Source organism: Chelonoidis abingdonii, chromosome 3, assembly GCF_003597395.2.
Source record: "Chelonoidis abingdonii isolate Lonesome George chromosome 3, CheloAbing_2.0, whole genome shotgun sequence".
NCBI lineage: Eukaryota > Metazoa > Chordata > Testudines > Testudinidae > Chelonoidis > Chelonoidis abingdonii.
The window spans coordinates 128654655-128678230 of NC_133771.1; the positions used below are offsets into that span (position 1 = coordinate 128654655).

The 23576-nt window shown below is 40.4% G+C and overlaps 1 protein-coding gene across 7 annotated transcripts in view; it reads left to right on the forward strand.

Moving 5' to 3' along the window:
- The window catches only part of QKI (QKI, KH domain containing RNA binding), a 332733-nt gene that overhangs the window by 129608 nt on the left and 179549 nt on the right, over window positions 1–23576 (forward strand). For all 7 annotated transcript variants that reach the window (XR_012655572.1, XR_004371961.2, XM_032767744.2 and 4 more), the window contains exon 3: window positions 16150–16266. Coding sequence is in view for 5 of the 7 variants with exons in the window: in XM_032767744.2 (XP_032623635.1) it covers window positions 16150–16266 (117 nt within the window). In the remaining 2 variants the exon portion in view is untranslated. The remainder of the gene's footprint in view (window positions 1–16149; window positions 16267–23576) is intronic.

The window sequence follows — 23576 nt, forward strand, 5'->3', positions numbered from 1 at the left end:
CAGGGCAGTTTTTGTTTTGACGAATTGTTTGTTTGTTTGCTGATAATGCAGTTTCAGGTCAATCAAGACTATTTGCGAATCTCATGTGAGTTTTTTAAATAGTCTCTCCTCCCCACGCCCATGGGTTGGGGAGGGGCAGTAGATGCACAAGAGAATTTAGGTGCCATTTTCAAATCTTGTGGTGATGATACATAGCCTTAGAGTTAGAACACTCATCTAGGATGTGGGAGAGATGCAGGTTCAAGTCCCCACTCTTCCTGTTTCAGAGCAAGGATTTGAACTTGGATATCCCACCCTCCAGAAAAGTGCCCTAATCGTCAGACTATTCACTAGTCTGGGGTGGGGTTTCTCATCTTTTCCTTTTTAAATACTTAAATATTCATTGTGCTGGGGAGAGAGAATGGAAATGACTCTGTAGCCTGGTGGTTAATGTACTAACTTGGGAAGGAAGGCATTTGGGTTCTAGTCCCCGCTCCAATGAACAACTTCAACAGGAGAAATTGAGATCCACCCCAGAATACCCTGTAACTCAGTGGTTAGGGCAGTGTGGGAAACCCACGTTCAAATCTCTGCTTTGAATTTGGATAGGGTGAGAATGGAATCTGGGTCTCTAATGTCCCATATGAGTGCTGAAGCCATAGTGCTATACAGTTTAAGGGGGGGCTCCTTCTCCACTGGTTTTAAGAACATAAGAACAGCAATACTGGGTCAGACCAGAGATCCATCTAGCGCAGTATTCTGTCTTCCAACAGTGGCCAATGCGAGGTGCCCAAGAGGGAACAAAAAGAACATGTAATCATCAAGTGATCCATCCCCTGTTGCCCATTCCCAGCTTCTGGCAAACAGGCATCCCTGTCCATCCTGGCTAATGGCCATTGATGGACCTATCCTCCATGAATTTATCTAGTTATTTTTTTGAATGGCATTTCCAAATTTCCTTTATTTTTAATAAAACAAAGTGCAAAAAAAATGCAAGTTTTATTTTGGATGGAACAAAGCATTTCAACCTAAATTTTTTATTTGTGTTTGTTTCACTGAGATAACCAATATGGTTTTGTTTAAGGTTGATCTGAAACAATTTTTCCCCCCAAATTTGGCCAGTGAACTGTAAGATCACTTATTCGCACAACGCTAGTGTTAACCCCCACTGTGAAATGGTTGGAAATTCTAGTCCAGCTTATTGTGGAAAGGAAGCCTTTTACAGGCTCTCCCTCAGGTAGATTCTGAAGCTAGAATCAGACTTTGGAGTATACTTGGGAAAAGGATATTCAGTCAGCACAAATGATAGGGCAGACTCTCGTAGATGAAAGTTTCTGAGCAATAACTATTGTTAATGACTAGTTTTCTAATGTTGGTCCAAATGCTTGTTACAAGAGTCCAGCCTTGAGGTCCTGAAGGCATGCATTACTGATGTCCAAGAGGGAAAGGCTGCAGTTTTCAAATCTTTGAGAGAGAAAAAGCTATTACTGTCCATGGAAACTTTAGTTTCTGAGTCAGGGTTTTGGTGAAAAAGATTCACAAATTGAGTTCCTTACCAACTTGTATATAACAGTTCCCATTAGAAAGGACAGTTCCTGTGCAAGCAGGATCCCCCACCAACAGTAAGTCTCTTGTGTTTGTTCAGATTTAATCAGTCATCTTGCATCCAGTCTGCAGTGTTATTCAACAATAAAGATTAGTCTCTCACAAGAGACCATATAAGCATTCAGCAGTTGAATAGAACTGATATCTCAGATTATGCCACTGTAGCAGTTCTCTGAATGGCCTCAAGTAAAAACTCTACAGTGTAGATAGGACCTATTCCTGTGTGATTCCATACATTAGCCCTCCATGCCAGTGAATAAATTACATGTCATTGAGCTGTGCCTCCTTGAAAGAACTGAACCACTTCAGATTGTTTTTACCTGTATAGTTGGATTAACTTTTGACACCATGATATTTAGAACTGGGATTTAAACCTGGTTTTCTCTAAGTAATGCTGCACACTGTGCTTTCTAGTCATCTTAACAGACCAGCACTTTTCTCCTAGAAACCCTACTGAGGCTCTACAGGTGAAATTATTTGGAAATTCAGGATTAATCACCATTTAATTTAGAAACAAAAAAAAAATCAGTCATGTTGAGAAACTTCACAAATTTTCATTTTTTATCAAAATTGCATTATATTGAACTAACTGTTCTACACTGGATTATGTGATTACTGGATTATGTAGGTTGACGCTTAAAGGGAAGACATAGTAGGAATGAATGGGGTGGTGGTGGGGAGAGCAAGTCACGATTTGTCTTTACATTTAAAATATTTTTATTTTTGTAAAATATTTAGTTGTCTGTATTGCCAGATTGAAGGCATCTCACAAAACAGTAATGTGAACAGTGACAGTGTGTGTGAGTTTTCCCCCATGTGATGCTGCCAGTATAATTCTACTTTTATAAGTGTTATCTTCTCTTGGGGTGGTGTAGTAGTTCAGTCTAATGTCTGTTAAGTCTATCTGCTGAAATTGCCAACAGGATTGACAATTTGCATGATGGTTGTTGTGTACTGTGGACTCAGCTTCACTAGTGAACTGAGATCATCAGCTCACTTCATTGGTAATGGGACAATCTCTTGAGCACCAGTCTTTTGAGCTCTCCACGTAATACCACTACAGGAATGAAGAGGTACCAGTCAACCAAAATAGGCAGAGGAGTAGAGTCCTTTTGAAAGTTGATCCCATCTCTAATCAATCTAGAGATAATGCCATGTTTGGACGGGTGGTCCTACAATCACTGTTCAAGTAGACTCCAAGCCTACTTCCAGTCAGAACTACTTGAGTTACCTGCTGTGGAATGGACATATGCAATCACTTGAAGAAAAAATGGTTACTTACCTTTCCATAATTATTGTTTGTTTGTCCATTCCAACTCCCGCTTTCACCTCTCTATCAAAGTCTTTCTGGTAGGAAGGAACCGAGGGGAGTTGGGGGCAGTATAGTGCTTTATACCGCTGTGCAGTGGCATGAGTCACCAAGAGGTGATCATGCTGCCCTGACTGGTACTGGTAAGGGAAAAATCTCTGACTGTGTATGATGCGTGCGCCAACCTACAGTGGAATGGCCATGTGCAACACACCTTGAGTAACAACAGTTACAGAAAAGTAGGTAACCATTTTTTCCTACCAATTCTTGGTGGCTTGATCCAACTGGCAAGAGTAGTATGGTCCACCCCTGCCTCTTGTCAGCCTATTACCAAGAAAGCTGAAAAGTTGTACCAGATACCATCAAAGGGTTTTTCAGACTTTCATAACATCCTGCTCCTAATTCACTGGTGGTGTCTCTGGCCAGGGGCAGGCAAGATCTGGGCATCATTCCACTTCCCAGTCATAGGGGAAGATCATAGACTCATGGGGAAGGGTGGAGTCTTCTTCATTGGTCGGTATTAGGATGGCTGGTTATCCTGATCCATTATCAATTCCACTTGTGAGAAAAGTTGCCTGAGTGCATATGGTGGCTGGCAATTAGCATTTTACTGGAGGGCCATAACGTGGCTAAGCATTCACTCAGAGCTTCCTTCAGTGCATTAGATTTAGTTGCTAGAGTAATGGCTACTACTGTGGTTATAAGGAGATATGGTTGGCTTCTCTCTGGCCTAGAATACCTAGCCTTAACTAGAGAATCTCCCCTTTGAAGGGATAGCATTTTCAGTATGAAGACTGAGTTCCAGGAGAAGGACCGAGATCAGCAGTGTACTCTCTGGATTTGATTTCTTCTGACAGAAGAAAACCACCTAATCCTTCCTGTCACTATCAGAGGCAGTTTTACCCTCAGTCTTCCTCTTATGTTTTGGCACAAGCCATAGCAGCAGCCTTCTTCCAATTAGGGCTAGTATAAGCAAAGGCGTTTCTAATCCTGGTCTTAATCCCAACAACCTGCCACCCCTCTCGTAGTTGTGAAACATCAAACTTCATATTTGACATGGTGATTGAGAGTTGAATTAATCAATCAGAACTGCCAGCACCAGCTCCCTTTCAGTCATGGATTTGTTCGCAACTCTAGATTTGAAGGACACACATTCTTCAAGTAGTATCCCTATAGATGCTCCACTCTAGGTGTGCTTGCATCCCGGCGCTGCTGATCAGAGAGCTTCAGTAGCAGTGTCTTCTAGGACTGCACGTGCAGTGTGTCTCCTTGTGCTGCATTATGAGGCGAGTCAGCATGTGCAGGCTAACTCCCACTCATTCCTTTTCAACTGCCCTGGCTAGAGACGGAGCTATTAGCAGTCCATTGACAACTATTACTTTTGTAGCCTAGAGCTTAGTTTTTAATAGTAGTTATTGATATAAATAATATGTTGCAGGTTGCATCTGAATCATCTGGCAGTTAGAGGGCATTGCTCTCAGGAGAGGAGTCTGTACATCAGTATGTTGGAGTCTGGCCCTCAGATCGTTCCCCCCTCGTGCAGGGGAGGGCTTTATGTGTGATAACAGACGATATTTATGCAATGTACTATATCAACGAGTAGGAAGGTGCTCACTCCACTGCTTTTTGTACAAAAGGAATAAGGTTATGGGATTGATGCATCTTTCACAGTGTTTGTCTGGTGGCTCAGCACTTGATGAGAGAGAGCAGCATGATTACAGACTGTCTCAGCAGGTACCCTTCCCAGATGGCAGAGTGGTCCCTAAAGGATCAGCTGGTTTTGCGCACGTTCTCCAGGTGGGATTTAGCAAATGTGGATCCAGCACTGTCACCTCTTCTGTTCCATAGCTGGCACAGTGTCTGATAGATGCTTTTTTCCTGCTTTTCCTCGACCCAGAAAGTGGTAAGGAAAATATGCGGGGATGGGATGAGGATAATTTTCATCACTTAAGCATGGCCTTGCCACCAATGATATATTGATTTCTTCTGGCTGTCCAGCAGAATCCTCACACACCTTCCTCTGTCACCAGATCCTCTGAGCAAGAAGTGAAGATTCTTCATCTGGACCTGCAGTCCTTTCATCTGACGGCTTGGGCTCTTGGCCTTTGACTCTGCCTAAACTTGAGCAGCCCTCTTCGTTAACTGTTCAAGATGTGGTACTTAATGCTAGAAAGCATTCTAGTAGACAGTGTTATAAGTTAAAATGGACCAGATTTGTAACTTGTATGACTGGGAAGGAGAGTTCTGTGGCGTCAGTAGCCATACTCTCTGTTTTAGAATATCTGATGGTTTTTAAAGTGTGAAGGGCTGATTCATTGTGAAAGATTCATTTGACAGCCATTTCTGCTTGTTTTACCTCAGTTGATGGTAGATCTGTGTGCACAGTATTGCTGAAATGTTTTTGAAGGGTTTATCTAATGTGTATTTTCCTTTGAGAGATCCTGTCTCTCCTTGGGATCTCAGTTTGGTTCTGGCCATGCTAATGAAGTCGCTGTAGTAGAAAGACCGCCCTAGGCCTCTTACCAGGCCTCATGCTTCAGGCACTCTCTAATACAGTCACATTTTCAGCCCATGGCTGAGTATTATATTGTTTATCTATTAAAACAGCTTTATTGTGGCCATAACTTCTGTCAGAAGGGAAAGCGAGTTAAAAGATCTTACGGCTCATCAACCTTTCACAACTTTCTATATAAAAAAAATTTATTGTATTTTACCTGATCCCAGTTTTTGCCAAAGATAGTCTCTGATTTTCATATTAATGTCAGGTAATTTGCCAGTTTTTTCCCCTAACCCACATTCTGATGAGGGGAAATACATACTTTGGATGCAAGAAGGCCCTTTGCTTATTATTTGGATGGGACTAAAACTTTTTCAAAAAGCATTAAGATTATGTCTTATGCTAAAAATCGCATGGGATATAAGTTTTCTTCCCAGACTATTTTTACATGGATTAAGTAATGTGTTGTTGAATGTTATTCCTTGGCACTTACTCCTGTACCTGATACAATGCAACCACATTCTGCTAGAGTTATAGCAACTATCTCTTTACTTGCTTTAGACAGGTCCTTGTTGTTTAAATGGCAACCTAGAGTTCTGTTCACACTTCAGCTAAGCATTATGTCCTGGACTTGGCATCTGAGGCCAATGTTGGATTTGGTAGAGCAGTGCTCCCTAGTTAGTTAGGATCTGCCTGCAGGTTAATTTGAGCACTCCTCATCAGTCTGTCCTGTAAGTGGAAATATGCAGAGCCAGTGCAAGATTCAAGATTTAATCTAGAATTCCCCTCTATTGGCTGCAACACTTTGAGTTAGGAAATTTCATCTATTGTGTTTAGGAATTCCAAGAATGTTTAGTAGCAGCAACATAAGAACTCCATTATATGTCACTCAGATTGACATCCCCAGTGGTCATGCAGCTACTCTTCTTACAGGTGATAAGTGCATAAGGAGGCAGTCGTCTTGGTCCTTAGTGTGATTTGGTGGTCTGTAACAGACACCAGCTAAGATTCCATCTTATGCTTTATTTGTTAGCTCATTGATCATAAGCATTCAAGATAATTTTCTTCTGAGTTGTCAGTGACTTAGAAACGGGTAATGCCACTCCCTCTCCTCTTTTGCCTGCTTGGTCCTTCCCAGATAGGTTATAGCCATTGATTTTAACATTCCAGTCATGTGACTCATGATTTTTAAATCAAGATTGGATTTTTTCCTACAAGACATGTTCTAGGAATTGTTTTGTGAAAGTTTCATGGCCTGTGTTATACATGAGGTTGGAGTAGTACCAAGTCGATGGACTTTATGCTCCAGGTTTCAGTAATACCAAGTAGATGGACTTTATGCTCATAAATGAGCAATTCCTCTTCCTCTTGTTTGTTACACCAGTACTAGGAGCCTGAGTACAGATGTGATTGTTCTCAGGTACTCAGGACTGAGAGTCACCTTATTGCCCTTGTCTCCAGCATGAGGGATTTTGCCTGGGTGTGGCTGAGTGTCAACTCCCTAATACCACCAGCCTTTCAAGCACTTTCTGAGTTGTGCCAGCCCTGTCTTCGCTTTGCAGGTTAACAGTAGGTGCACCCCAAGTCTCTTTGAAATATTCCCTTGGTTGCGCTCAGAAATTACAGCTCCTCTGTCCCCCCCACAGGTGCCGTGTACCCCCAAATGCACAAAAGAATAAATGGCATTGTCAGAATTTTTCTAAAACTGGGGATCTGCTTCTTTCTTGTTTGTTTTTTATTTAATTTTGAACTCTGTATCCATGGGTTTTAAGGCCAAGGATAGCCTATGAAGGAAATTAACCTGAAGGAAATAGAAATTAGGAGTCAGGTTCTTTTCTTTTCTTTTCTTTTCTTTTCTTTTCTTTTCTTTTGGGAAGCAATTGTTTGTCAGCAACAGTTTTCAGCGTGACCTTTGTAGTAGATTGGGAAGTTGGGCTTGTCATGTGCAATTGTCAGGACAGAATATTGCAGTATGTAGTAGAACGTTGTCTCTTATATTCTGTTTGTTGTACTGTACTTGGCTTTTAGGATAGGCTGTTTTGTGAGCTATTTTATGTAGTGTTTAAGATTTTAAAAGATACTAAAAATATGTGGAAGCAGTCAGCTTAATAGAAGTATTGTTCTACTGTATTATCTGAACATGTATTGTCTTAGATGGTTATATATCAGGTAGCATAAAAGGGAAAGAAAGTGTTAACTGCTTATCAAGGGAAACTCTGCCTTATCTAGTCTCTTTACCCAGTAAATCAGTTACTATACTTCAGTTAAAGCAGCCAAATTTTATTCTAAGTTTCATTCTTGATGTAAGTCCCTTTTATGGGGTGGTCAGTCCTTATATTCCACTGATACATTTTCCACATTTGTGTGCACTGTTAACATCTGTGTACATAAGGGTGAAGTTAGAGTTCTGTGTGTGTACTGCACTGAGTTTCAACTCCATCACTACCTATCTTGCATGTAGGTATGATTTGAGACAGAGTCTGGGTGACATGGAAGTTGAAACAGTCTTCTTCTGATAGGTGGGCTGCTTGTGGCCAGCTCAGATCCATGCATTGTGGTGAAGGCTCTGTCTGTATTAAAATGTGCTGACAGTCAATGACTGAATACATGACAATGTGGTCTTGCCTCTTTCCTTTGGATACTCTTGATGCTGCAATATTTTTGTCTGTGTAATATTAATATATTGCATACACATTTGTTTTACTAGATGTTGACTTGTACTGTTTTATATATAAACTGCATTGTCACAATTAAATAAACGAATCTGTGTTAGTATTTTTTTTAAAAATCCTTTAACTGGGGTTTTTATATTAACATCATCCACTCATTTGCACTGTCTTACAGATTTTTTTCTGAATGGCAAAGACCCTTTGTTTCATGAGGAATTATAATTTCATGAGACATTACTACTAACTCTCACCCCAGTAAAGCTGCCTGGCTCAATGTCTCTTGCTCTCTCTTTTTTTCTCCTCCGCCCCCAGGAGCAATCTTTTCTTTAGCTGAAATAACAAAACAAAAAAACCCTTCATTAAAATTAAAGATTTAGAAAATGAAGAAATGGTAGGTACTGGCAAAACAAGCTTTAGTAAACTGAATATACAAGACAAAAATGGCATTGAACTGTTCTCTTGAATTTAGTACCTTCCCCTGCTGCCTAATGCTTGTTCATGGTTGGCAAAAGAGGACTATTTTTCCTGCTTTCTCTACAACCAGTCACTTTTATCAAATTAGAATGAATGATTCTAAATTTAGAAAAAGTTCTTTTTACTCCTATAGTAGAGGCTACTACACAAAAAAGCTGGCTTATCACTTCTATGAACATTTATCTTCCTGGTCAACAATTTAAACCAATTCAATATCTCGACTTTACTGATGGCTTAGCAGTTAACATGTATTTTAATTGTTCTCATTCAGCTCTCAAATATTGTTAGGCAGGGTATGATTCTGGTATTTATTAACAGATGTCCTTGGCAGAGTGGCATCCACCTCGTTTGTACTTACACATCTACTATAACAGGTGGAGAAAGTGAGCAAGAAGAAGACGGAATAAGCCCCAGCTGCATCCATTTTTATTACTGTCTGATTTAACTTTATCCTCCAATATATGCCCTTAAATTCCTTCCAGATTTAAACAGCATTAGTAGTAATACAGCTATTTGCTTGCAGTTTATCCAATGCAATACCAAAGGGCTTCTGAATATCATCTAAAATTATATTTAGAAATCTGTTCACTATTTTGACTGTGATGGTGCCTGTAGCACGGTGGTCCCCTGCTCTTGCCTTGAAGGGCTTAAAACAGCCCAGGAGGAGGGCTTTGGCTGAGGCAAGAAGCCTGGGCTGAATGGGGAAAGTAGGCTCAGCTGTGGCCATGCCCCAATCAGGCCCAGCTGGCCCCTATAAGAAGCTGGGAGCCAGAAGCCCAAGCAGTCTCTCTCTAGCTTCCCAGCAGCCAGGCCCATCCCTCTCAACAGCTAGAGAGAGACTGCTTGGGCTTCTGGCTCCCAGCCTCTTATAGGGGCCAGCTGGGCCTGATTGGGGCATGGCCACAGCTGAGCCTACTTTCCCCATTCAGCCCAGGCTTCTTGCCTCAGCCACAGCCCTCCTCCTGGGCTGTTTTAAGCCCTTCAGGGCAAGAGCAGGGGACCACCCTGCTACAGTGCCATTCATTTGTCAATATTTTCTTCAAAAACGGTCATCAGGACTGTCAAGTTCTTAACTGTTCGAAACAATCTTTTGCCAAATTCCGTTATACATCTTGGATGGAATGATTTTTGCCTCATCTGTTCTTAAGGGGAGCTGATACGCATCTGACAGTGGAAATGGATTTTTTGAGGACTTCCATGGAAATCTGAATTGAAAGACCCATCTTGAGTTAATTTTAAGAAATTTGCGTTGGTGAATTTTGCCTTTTTCTAGATCTTCCTAGCTAACAGATGGTTAGTTACCATCTCTGCAAAGCTAAAATATAGTTCAGCCATTGGAAACGTAATAGGGTACATTTGAAGAAACTGTTTTGTAATTAAGCAAAGTGTGATTAATGATTGTTTCTAAATTTTGTCTTCATAATGGCTGCTCTAGTCCATCACTTAGAGCAGTGGTCCCCAACCTTTTCGTCTGGTGGGCGCCAGACAAAGGACCACTGTGGTGGTGGAGCACCCACAAAAATGCCACCGAATTTTGGCGGCATTTTGGTGGCGACTCTTCTCGATGACACCACTTGCCATCCACAAGCGGCGTTATCGAGAGGCGTCCCTGCTGAAATTCGGGAGAGACACTCTCGATGACGTCACTTATTGGTGATAAGTGGTGTCATGGAGAGGCATCTCCACTGAAACGCCGCTGAAATTCGGCAGCATTTCCGCGAGTGTTCTCCTGGGGGCCAGGATGCGGGTGCATGAAGATGCCCTTGGGGGCACTGCGTTGGGGACCACTGAGTTAAAGTCTGAAACCATAGGCTCTCTGTTAAGATGGCTGCTATTTCCATAAAGACTTCTCATATGGATATAAGTAGAGGTCTGCTTGGGCTTAATTTTAAAGCCTGGGTTAGTGTTGCTCCCTCCTGTTTGCAGGGTTGACTCAGCAGTGAAGTGCCCTGCTGCCACCAGACCTGGATGTTGCAGAGTGAGGGGCGGGTGCTGCTGTGATTCGTCAGCTCAGCACAGTAAAGGCGTGCGGGGCATGCAGCTGCTCCTTTGCTAACCCATGGGCAGGAGAAGGAGAACCCACCTAAGCTCAAGAGTGTCCAGTTATTTTCCCTTCCGACCCGACCCTTCCTACACCTGGCACATGTAATTGAGTACCATCAGATTCCAGGGCTCTAGAAGTAAGGTCACGCTTGGTGAAGTTGGCTATCATCTGGCTGATCTGAGGGAAGATGACTGCTTCCTGTGGTCTATGGTAGACAATTGAACTGAAAAGTGAGGCAGGAAACAGTGAGGCAGGATGGAGAAGTTCCAGATTTGCCACCCCAAATGTTAAAAATCATGAATCAGGCCACACAAGGGCTAGAAACTTCTTTTTTTTAAATCTGAAAACTGAGATTGAGTGGAAACTAGGTCAGATTACAAAGGATGAATATAAACAAATAACCTTAGTATGTAGGGACAGAATTAGAAAGTCTAAGGCACAAAAGAGGTTAAATTAGCTAGAGACATGAAGGGTAATAAGAAAACATTCTATAAATACATTAAAAGCAAGTGGAAGATCAGGGACAGGGTAAACCCGTTACTCAATGAGGAGGGGGAAACTAGAACAGAAAATATGGAAATGGCAGAAGTGCTAAGTGTTTTTGGTTTTCACCAAAAATATTGTAGCGATTGGATATCTTAATGAATGCCAGTGAAAATGAGGTAGGATCGGAGACTAAAATACGAGAAGAATTTAAAAAATAACAAGAAAGTTAGATGTATTTCATTAGGCCCTGATGACTTTAAGACATCTTAGAATACTGTAAAAAGTGGAATAAGGACAGCCCCAGGGAATTACAGACCAGTCATCTTAACTTCAGTATCTGGAAAGATAATGGAGCAAATAATTAAGCAATCAATTTCCAGACACCTAAAAGATAAGATAAGTAACAGTCAACATGGGTTTGTCGAGAACAAATCATGTCAAACCAACCTAATATCCTCCTCTGACAGGAAAACAAGCTTTGTGGATGGGGTGGGGTGGGGGGAAATGTGACATATCTCAACTTTAGTAAGGCTTTTGATGCTGTCTCATGTGACCTTTCATTAACAAACTAGAGATTATACAGCCTAGCTGAAACTACTATAAGGTGGATGCACAATTGGTTAGAAAACCATTCCCAGAGTAGTCATCAGTGATTCACAGTCAAGCTGGAAGGTCATATCAAGTGGGATCCTGCAGGGATCAGTTCTCATCTGGGTCTGTTGAATATCTTCATCAATGATTTAGATAATGGCATAGAGAATGCAGTTTTAAAGTTTGCGGATATCAAGCTGGGAGGGGTTGCAAGTAGGGTAACCAGATGTTCTGATTTTATAGGGACAGTCCTGATTTTTGGGTCTTTTTCCTATATAGGCTTCTATTACCCCCCCCCCCCCCCCAATCCTGATTTTTCACACTTGCTCCTCTCTGGTCAGTCTAGTTGCAAGTGCTTTGGGGGATAGGATTAAAATTCAAAATGATCTGGACAACCTGGAGAAATGGAATGAAGAAAATAGGATGAAATTCAATAAGGATAAATGGCAAGTACTCCACTTAGGAAAGAACAATCAGTTGCACACATACAAAATGGGAAATGACTGCCTAGGAAGGAGTACTGCAGAAAGGGATCTGAGGGTCATAGTAGATCACTATTTAAGTATGAATCAACAGGGCAACAACTGTTGAAAAAAAAGCAAACATAATTCTGGGAGGTATTGGCAGGAGTGTTGTAAATAAGATACAAGAAGTAATTCTTCTGTTCTATTCTATGTTGATTAGGCCTCAGCTGCAGTATTGTGTCCAGTTCAGGAAAGATGTGGACAAACTGGAGAAAGTCCAGAGAAGAGCAACAGAAATGGTTAAAGGTCTAGAAAACATGACCTGTGAGGGAAGATTGAAAAAACTGGGTTAGTTTGGTCTGGAGAAGAGAAGACTTGAGGGGAGACGTAAATTTTCAAGTACATAAAAGGTTGTTACAAAGAGAAGGGAGAAAAAAAATAGTTCTCCTTAACTTATGAGGCTAGTGCACAAAGCAATGGGCTTAAGTTGCAGTGGAGTGGTTTAAGTTGGACATTAGGAAAAACTTCCTAACTGTCAGGGTATTTTAGCACTGGAATAAATTGAAATGAGATTTTGTGAAATCTCTGTCATTAGAGGTTTTTAAGAGCTGTGATGGTCTAGATCAGGGGTTGGCAACCTTTCAGACGTGGTGTGCCAAGTCTTCATTTGTTCACTCTAATTTAAGGTTTTCCATGCCAGTAATACATTTTAACCTTTTTAGAAGGTCTCTCTCTATAAGTCTATAAACTGTTGTATGTAGAGTAAACAAGTTTTTAAAATTGTTTAAGAAGCTTCATTTAAAATTAAATTAAAATGCAGATCTTATCAGTTTAGTGCAGTGGTTCTTAACCTGGGGTGCACAAACCCCTTGAGGCAGGGCCGATGCAAGGATATCTTGCACCCTAGACAAAACTTCCACCTTGCGCCCCTCCCCTCCATGTACATCGGTTCATTGAGGGGCAAATCCCAGCGAGCCTTTATAGATCCCAGGGGCCAGCTGTGCTCAGGGGCTGCTCCCCAGACCAGGTTCCCCCCTCCCAGCCGCTGAACTCCCCTGGGCAAACTCAGATTTCCCTTTGTGGGAAGAGAATGACAGGATTCAGAAGTGTGCTGAGTTGTAGGGGCAGACTAAAGAGTGTCTATCCTGAGTTTCTGGTGGGAGCCCTGTAACCCCACACTGGACTCAGTTAAATGGCTGTTATGTGACAACAGGATAAGAGAGAGGTAGGGTGGGCATATAGAACCTCTGCCCAGTATGGAGTTAAGAAAGTAGAAGCTTGGTGTTGAATCCATCCATGACTGTCTTCATTCACCTGTGTGTCCTGATCAATGATAAATAACTTTCAGCATGCTGTTTATGAATTTAAATATCTTTGTGTGGATTTGCAGGTGACTGCAGAACCCGTGCACAGTTAAGATCTTTTTAAATCAGAAAAGATGTTGAAAACTAGACTTCAGCAATATTCCTCAAATCTGTGTAAACTTTAACACACTTGTGTGTCTTGGTATTTGTTAAAAGTGGCTGTGATTTGTACCTTGTGATAGTTGAACATCTGTTAAACCTGCTTGTATTTCCATTTTTCTGTTCCTATTTCTATTCCCACTGCTGTTCCTCTGCATGGAACACAGAGAGGGATTTCTCTGCTGAATGTTAGTTTTCCACTTATTTAATATACCTGAATGATTTACAAGTAAAATTATCACTTCCCAGTGACATTGACGGGCTGTCAGAATAATGTATACAATTAGGACATGAAGTTCAGGTTTATACTTCAGATTGGGCCAGCTGGTTGCTTCTCTTCCTATGTGTTAAAAATATCCTTTAATGTGTTCCCAAATGCCCAGGATACAATGAAGAAAAAAGTATTGCAGTGAAATTAAAAACAAAGTAATACCTGGCAAAAGATTGAACCTGTTAAAGGAACAGGTTTTACAGTATATTTGTTTAATAATTAGATCTATCTGAACTCCTTTCACATGCTTTATAGAAGGAGGAAAATTATCAAAAGCATCAGTACCAGATAAAAAATTATTTTAAGATTTAAATAAAATTTGTAAAGCTTACAAGTTGTAAAAACTAAATGAATTCCTGATAATGTGTATTAGAAAACTGCTGTATTCAAGAGTATACAGAACAGTATGTGGTAACATTTTCCCCATAGTAAAGTCACTCTAAAACAGCTTGACATTTAGGCAAGACAGTGTTTGTTTTTGTTTTAAATGGAGTAATTATGGTCAGTGTCTTAACCAGTGGAAAATAAAACAAAAAATGAATTAATGTTTGTGCATCCCACATGCTGTGAAATTAATATAATGTTCATTTACACCTGTAGGTATTCTATCAACTCAGCGTTATTTCCCCTTGTTACAAATATTTTAATGCATGCTACTTTGCACTTAAAGAATCTTGTTAATCAGATGATCTGAAAGCACTTTATTAATATTAATCAAGCATCACAACATTCCTGTTAGGTAGGTAAATAGTCTGTTCGTTCTAGGGAGAGCCAGTGGCAGGACTGATTTGGATTGTTTGGGTTCCCATACTATGCATTTCTTTATCTTGATGTTTAAATTGCTTTTAAATTTAACATTTACCATATATACTAGTTCATTAGTCTGTTTGTTTATAAGTCGACCCCCCAAGATGTTTAGGTAAAAATAGCAAAAATTGTATGATCCTTTCATAAGCTGACCCTATATTTCCGGGGTTGGTAAACTTTGGCTCCTGACCGTCAGAGTACGTCGCTGGTCAGTTGGGATGTTTTGTTTACCTGGAGTGTCTGCGGGAATGGGGCCCTTCAGCTCCATGTGGCTGGGAAAGGTGAACCGCTGCCACAGGGAACTGAGGGACTCCATGCCTGCAGAGGATCCAGGTAAACAAAATGACAATGTATTAAATATTCAATTCAATGATTCCGTAGAATTTAAAATCATCAAATTTTGGTGTAGACCCATTTATAAGCCGAATCCCACTCTTTAATGTGTCACTTTTATACCAAAAATATTAGGCTTATGAATGAGTATATATGGTACTCTGAATTTCCGTTGTTTTACAGCTTGTTTTAGAGATAATTTCAGCATTCCTGTAATGTTTTTTACCCTATAATACTGCTTTGTGTTCTCAACCTAACTCCCTCTTACTTAATTTTTGGTCTGGGAAATAAACACTTTTAAATGTTTTCATACATATTCCCAACCTTGTTCCTATATATTATATGGATATAAATTCCACAATGTAGTGAATATGTAGATAATTGGAATTTCAGTGTTCAGAGTGGAACTAATTTTAAGAAACCACAGTGTGGATATATCAGGAACAGATCAGTGCTGAGTACAATTAATCTAATAAACAGTAATATAAATAATATCATCCCTTGTTGATGGCAGTCAGTTTCTTAGTGAACACTTAACACAAACACTAAACGGAGTAAAAACTGTAGTGTGTAAAATCTTCCTCCTTTATGACTGAAACTTGCAGCACACCAGAAATTCTGTTGGCCATTTTCTGTGTAAAGCTAGTGTGGGACCAATAGAAGAGAAATCTTTGTTTCTTAGTCCCTGGTCATGCAAAAGAGGATAAGCCCAGCATTCTGCTGACAGTTTTCTCTATTTAAAAACTGAAATTTACTCGTTTTTTTGCAACTGTGTATATTTTCAGCATTTTATGTTGCTTAAATTATTTTTGTTCTCTCAGATGTTTTTGTATTCAGTAAATGTGTAAGAATTTTGGAAGGGGGTGTTTCAGGAAGAGATTGCTGTAGATTTTAATTTGGTAAATTGAGAGATGACTTTGGATATAATAGTGAAATTACTTTCTTGTGTAAAGATCGCACAAATATTTGATCTACTTAGTCCACAAATGTTAGCCTTCTTGTCTTTACTTACATCAAGGATTTAGTGTAGGCTCTTATGCAACGTATGATGACATCTTAGAGCTGTAAATACATCTTGATAGATTTTTGAATAATTTTGTGATCGCTGTATTTAAAGAGAAGTAAAGATTTTTTTCCCCTCCTCTCCTTTATTCCAGTTCAATTTTGTGGGAAGAATCCTTGGTCCCAGAGGACTAACAGCTAAACAGCTTGAGGCAGAAACAGGATGCAAGATAATGGTCCGAGGAAAGGGCTCAATGAGGGACAAAAAGAAGGTAGGTTTTTGAAAAGCAGCAGTTTTCAGCATATGGTTTTTACATAAAGTATATAAGGCATACATTTTCCTAATGCACAATAACTGTGAAGACCTTAAAAACTATTTCTCCTACTTAACATTTTTTGCCATAAACTGTTACAATATATTTAATGTTCTTCTTTGAGTAGCATCCCTATGAGTGCTCCACTTCATCTGGAGAAACACCTGCAAAAGTAAGAGATTTCACCATTGGTCTTTCCAGCAGAAGTTCTCCCCATTTCTCTCTCCCCTCTCTACTGGTTTGGATTACCTGTTGAATTTTAAAAGTTGGGTCTTTCTGCGAGTGCCATCACAGTTTATTTGATTGTGGTTACAGCTTTTCATTCCCCCAGAGAGGGATTCTCAGTGTTTGCCCACCCCACAACAGATAGATTCATCAAGGAGTTGATTAACTCTTTTTCTGTAGCTTAGAGAGCCCACACTTGCATGGGTTTTGAACTTGTTCCTTAATTGCCTAATGAAACCCTCCTTTGAACCATTGGCTAAATGTGCATTGCTACACCTGTCTTTTGAAGGCATCTTCCTTGGTAGCTATCACTTCTTCCTGGAGAGTTGGAGAATTAGGTGCGCTAAATGGCAGATCCTTCCTTGGCAGTTTTCTTCAAGGAAAAAGTATCTTTATGGCCACACCTGCCTAAAGTGTCTTCTGAGTTCCACATTAACCAGGTTAGCCACATTCCATTTTTTGTCCTGAAGGCAGACCAGACCATGGAGGAAGTTGCCTTCCATAGCTTGGACATCAGAAGGGCATTACTTTGGTTCTGTCCACACAGAATGCTATCTAGAAAGTCTCCTAAACTGTTTGTCTTGTTTGTGGACAGATCCAAGGGACCCCCAGTTTCCATGCAGAGTTTCAAAGTATGTATCCAGATGTATTCTTCCTTGTTATTAGACTGGTCACAGTCAGCCCCCTTCTAAAATAGGTCACATTCAGCCCCCTCCTTATTACAAGATCCCAATCCAAGTCCATGCACTGTTGAAAAATATATCAGTTGCAGAAATTTGCAAGGCTGCAACTTGAGCATGAATTCATGCTTTTCCCAAACTCTATTCCCTGGTATGTGCTTCCAGGTCAGATGCTGCTGTTGGCAAGGCAGTCCGGTTGGTATTAAATTCAGCTCCAAAGGTCACTTCCTCCTGCCATGAGTACTATTTTGGGAGTCAACTGAAGTGGAGCACCCACTTCAAGACACTACTCGAAGAAGGAGAGGCTACCTACTTTGTACAGTAACTGGAATTCTTTGAGACCTGTTTTTCTGTCAGTGCTCCACTACTTCCCCTTCGAGTCTCATCTTGAGAGACTTGGCAGAGAAGGAACTGGGAGCAGTTCTTATCCTTGATATAGGGCGTGAGGAGGTCTGGAGCTTGTGAATGGGCCAAATGGGCACTGCAACTGAAAATCTCAGATCAAATGCACTTAGGGTATATGTGCACCTGAAATGCACATAGGGCACACATAGGGGCAGACATCTTGAAGAAGTCCAGTTACTGTGGAAGGTAAGTAACCTCTCCTTTTTGCAGAATTGGACCAATATTTGAAAGCACAGTATAATCTTTTAATAAATTCTTAAATTTGTGTGCACTGTAATTGCGCATATCAATTTTCAGTTAACCAATTAAAATATTATTCTCCCCTAACTAATCAATTTCTATTAGTAATTTATGATGTACTGCAAAATTAAACATGAAAACAGAGCCCAAAAATGTGTTCAAGTGTATCTAGGGGAGGGCCATGCATCAGAGAAGTATTTTTAATTAAAAAAAAAAAATCCGTTTCCATAATTGTCTAAAAACTTCATGGTCCACTGAAAGTATTTCAGAACTTAAAAATATATGATTTTGCAAGTACCATAGATAGTATGTGTTGGAAAAAGTCCATGGGTATTTGTGGTGATGTATCCTGAATATTTTGATTGAATCAAGACACACCGAAAGTGTTCCTTCACATATACCAGTTCTTGACTAAGGGGGAGATGACAGCTAAACTTCCTGCCACGGAGCGCTAGGCCCCACTCCTCCTCCAGCCATATGAGCTCAGAAGGGAGAACTTTCTGGCAGGAGTTGTCCCTGTGGGCAGATGCTCATGATGGCAGAAGCAGTTATAAAAGCAGTATCTGCAGGCACCCTCAGATGCTGATATTATCAAACTATGCTTGGTACAATGTTTACTCTGGTCACTTTTTCCTCACTTCTACTTGGCAAGCAGTTTGCCTTAACCCTCTTCTTCCACCCTCCCCTGTCTCTTTATTTCAGTCTTCGTACACCATGATCCTCTGTGCTTTCCAATAAAATATCTCTGAATGTTCCTTCTTCTTTGTTTTTCCTTTCATCTAATACCTTCCCTCCTCATCCACGCTGCCTTATAATACATTTAATGTGTGTGTGTAAACAGAATTACAAGCATAAGTAAAATAACTAAAAGCCACTCAATAATTATTTTAAACCTCCTGAAACTCACCACATTTTCAGACCATCACTTCATTCACTTGCTTTTATGTTATAACATCCCTTTCTCTCACCCGGTAACTGCCTTGTTTAGTTTGATGGAAAGCTCTTGGGCAGGGACAATGACTTACCTTGCCTTTGTTTTTCTTGGGATCTCTAACTGATGCTTGAATAAAATAAGATGATTTTTTTTAAAGTAGTTAAAACTTACATCCTGAATTCCTGCTGCATACTCAATAGCATGGACATTTCACATATAAACCAGTCCTTAACTAAATTTTCATTTTTTTGAGATTAAGGCATTGCTTGTATGGAGTTTTAAAATATAACTTGCCAAATGTAGCACTGTAGATTTGACAGCTGTTTGTAAAGCCTTTTGAAATAAGTTTTCCCCTAGATGGGGGTGGAATGAGAGCTATTAAACAAATAAGTAGCTTCAGAATGCTTCGGATGGCATATAATGTGTGGGTGTTGAAGCAAAGAACGTGTGTTAAAACAAATCATATGGTTGACCATATGCAAACAATCTTAGGTGACTCCATAATATTAAATACTAATATTAAGGGTATTAATCTTTTGAAGTATACTACTGTAAACATTTACATATTTTAAAAAAATGTATATGTATTGTAGCAGAAGCTTATTAATAAAAATAACTTTTTGAAAGTTTTGTTAAAAATTCTAGTAAAAACTTATTTTTAGTAAGAAGAACATATAAATGTTGTACATGCCTGACTCAGAGCCAGCAACCACCTCAGCAGAGCCTTTTAGGATTTTCAGACCTCATTCAAGTTTAATCGAGTAGATCATCATTCTGGCTATTATTCACGGAAGCTTTATTGCAGCGGCTAGTTGATGAACACACAGTTTGACTTCTACCTTTTTTCAGATCAGATTCTGCGGAGTGGGTCAAATTTGAAGACACAATATGGTTAACATTGAAAGGATGAACTGTCAAACTTCTTACTCTCAAAAGTGAGATATTGGTCTGTTTAGAAAGCTGGATGCTGTTTAAATTCATTCGGTCTTCGTTTGTTTTGCCTAAATGTAGATGTATACCTTGGTTTCCAAAAGACATATGATAAAGTGTTTGCCAAGGTAGAATTCTTAAATTCTAGTAATAAAATGAGTATTGTGTAAACAGACAGACATAAAGGGACAGGGGAAGAATTTTGGGAGAGAGCTCACTTGCAGTTAGCTTGAATAGTTGTCTGAATGAAGGTTTATTAATTCTTAATCTTCCATATTATGAGTACCCTGCTTGACAAGTTTTCAGACACTTATCATACACCCCTAAACTTATTAGTTCTCATACAAAATGAGAGGTTACTAACCAGCAAGATCCAGGGGCACTATCTAATTAATAACCCACCTGCCTGTCCTTCAAGAAGAAGGATGCTGACATTCTTGCTTGTGGGCTACTCTGAATGCTGGTGAGGTGTACTGAGCCCTGGTCTACACTTAAGTTTTGCCAACCTAGTTATGTTGATTAGGAGTGTGAAAAGAACAGTCCCCAGCCAACACAGCTATGCCAGCAAAAGCTTTAGTGTAGACAACGTTATACCAGCAAAAAAAAAAATCGTTTCCCAGTATAGGCTGTGTCTGCCTTGTGCAGATTTGCCAGTATAGCTCTAATTTACAGCTATAGCGGCAAATCTTTTCTAGTGTAGACAAGGCATTATTCTTTTATCTGCTTCTAGCTCAGTAGTTCTTAAACTGTGGGTCGGGACCCCAAAGTGGGTTGCAGCCCCATTTTAATGGGGTCACCAAGGGACTTGCTGGGGCCCAGGGTCAAAGCACAAGATCCACTGCCTGGACTGAAACCAGAGGGCTTCAGCGCTGGATGGCAGGGCTCAGGTTACAGACCCTCTGCCTGGGGCTGAAGACCTTGGACTTTGGCTTCCTCCCACCTCCACCCTGGGCAGTGGTGCTCAGACTTCAGTCCCGCATCTTGGGGTTGTGTTGGCAGAAGGGGGTCACTGTGCAATGGAGTTTGAGAACCCCCCCTTTAGCTAGTCAGGTGACTGATGCTGAAAGCATCCTTTCCACCTCTTATGGCAGTGGAAGTGAAAAGCAGCATTCTCATTTCTCCTTCTGTCATTGCCACACTGGAGTTTTTCCAGTATTTGAAGTAATTGGGTCCAGTGCTCTGCTATTCTTTTGGTTCACAGGAGGGTACCTCATTTATTCTGCCCCTTCTCGACCTCCTTGCTGCTTGTGGTGTGGTCTGTTACTCTAACCCTCCCTCAGCATCCACTTCTTGAGCTCTTGTTTCTCTTCTCTGCTGCTGTTCAGCTTTGCTAAACTACACAGCAGAGTTAAATGGACATTCTTGTCATTTATTGCTGCCCACGTGATTCTGAGCAGCTGCAGTGAAGCTGACCTTTCTTCAAGTGATTTGTCCATATGTATTCCACTTTTGGGTGTGCATGCACTGGAGATTGGAATCTTTTAGCCAGAAATGTCCATTGGGGCCACCCATGGACTCAGAGCATCTTCATAGCTCATATTGATGCCAGAAAAGGCCAAGTGGGCCCAAACATCCCGAGTTTCTTCTTACTGCCCTTGGCTGCAAGACAGAATGCTGCCAGTGTCCAAGTCTCAAGGCAGTTCTTTGTGCCCCCCCATATATTGTAGGTGGTGTTAAGATTAGTTAAGTCTACGAGTGTAGGTATAGTGTAGTTTTCCTATTGCAATTTATAGGTATAATGTTTCTGGTTTTTGTCACTCAGGGTGAAAAATATTTTCCCTCGGTACTGGGACTTAGTCATGATTGAAGCTTTAGGAACTGCCCCACCTGTGAAATGACTTAATGATGGCTGCAACAGATGCTTCTTTTGCCTCAGGAAGGGGCACATTCCTGGCAAATATTGCATCTGTATGTCTTTTTTCTATTGAAATTAATTTCCCAGACTGGAAAAAAGGTGCATCTGCATCTGACCACTTTACATTGCACAGATTGAATGACTGATGTGGAAAGAGTCTGTTCTCTGGAGATACAAAATATTCTTAATGGAAAAAGATTCCACCAGATTAATGTATGCAGCCAAATGGAGGAGATTTATTACTTGGTCTGATCGTCACTATTTATTTCCTGTTGACACCGAAGTCCAAACTGTCCTGAACTTGATTATTTTAAAGAGCCTGGGATTGTATTAGTAATTGTGTGTTTGTCAGCTATTATCAGCATACTGCTCCCTGCTCCCCTTACAGGACTCTGCGCAGTTTTCTCTCACCCTGCTGTAGTTAAGTTTCTTCTTTGAGTAGTGTCCCTAGGGGTGCTCCACTTTAGGTATGCTTGCGTCCCTGTGTCTAGGATCAGAGATCTTCAGTAGCAGTGCCCGTTGGGCCGCACATGTGCTCCCCCCCAATTTTTTATAGCACAATGAAAAATCTGTCATATCAGCATCTATAGAATAGATGATTTACAGATATGTGGAAAAAATTGCAACTTCTAGAATCTAGAGGTATTGGAACAGTGTCCATAGAAGATTACCTACTTAGTTTCCCTACTATAGCGCTTCCTTGTAGGACACATGGTGCAGTGGGGTCTTGGTGACCCAGTTTTCACCAATGGCAGATGCTTCTAGAATGATCATTGCCTGTTAGGTTCACTCCCTCCGGGGCCCCTGGCATTGGCCACTGTCGGTAGAGAGAGACTGGGCTAGATGGACCTTTGGTCTGACCCAGTAGGCCGTTCTTATGTTAGAAGTGGGCTGTTCTATTCAACTTCCAACAGCTTCACTGCTTCTGTGGCTGCTATTGCCTGCAAAGTGAATAGAAAGTCTGTTCTGATTTATTTGGAAAAACATTTTAGCTTGAGCTGTGTTGACCCTCCGTCCACAGGAGAAAAGTATCTTGTGTTCTGGACTTATTACACTTCTAATATGAAAAAGACCTTTCTCTTTGTAAAGGTAACTGTGCTTATGGCTTCTCTGCGCTTAAAACATTGCAACGGTGTAGCTGCACCACTCTAGTGCATCAATGGAGAAGGCTTCCATCGGGATAGGTACCGCCCCCCCCCCCCCAAGAGAATTCTTCTTTTGACTTAGTGCAGTTTACACCAGGGGTTAGGTCGGTTTAAATGTTTCACTTGGGTGTGGATTTTTCAACTTAGTTGGTCATGTAAAACACTTAGTGTATAAATGCTGATTAGTGGAAGACGTACTCCAGGAAACTTAAAAGAAACCTGCAAAGACTTTAAAGTAATATTTAGAAATTATCTCTTGATTCACTCTAATGAAATAAGTTGCTTGTGTAGGGAGCTTTGTAAGCAGTCTGTGCAGAATAATTCTTTTTACCCTACACACTTTTTTTCTTCCCTAAGTAATTTACTTTGCCTATCACTTTCAGTGTGTAATTCTTTACTGATCAAGTGGTGAATGAGAGATATCACAGATACAACATAATAGGTACAGGTAACTTGTTTACATTTGGGAATAGTAGTATTTTTATAAGAAAGGCTATCTCCTACTTTTGTACAGGTCTGATAGTAGGTTCAGTGTTGCAGTATGTTTTAAATAAACTTTTTTAAAAACTTAGAAAATGAATGGCATTGTTAAAATAAATGATTGTATAAAAAGTCTATTTCATGATCTATTAAGGAACTTTTTTACTTTCTAGTGCAGAATGACTTTAATTTGCTTTAAAGGTAGAGCGATGCTAATGGCTAAGGGTGACGAGAATCACTGTAGAGCAATTTTAATCTTTCAGGAAAAATACAGCTGATATGAATCTGATGTAATGTCCCCTTAAATAGTTTTGTCTCTTACATGTTTGAACCTTCTACTTAATGTTTATACAGAATTGTGTTCAACTAAAATA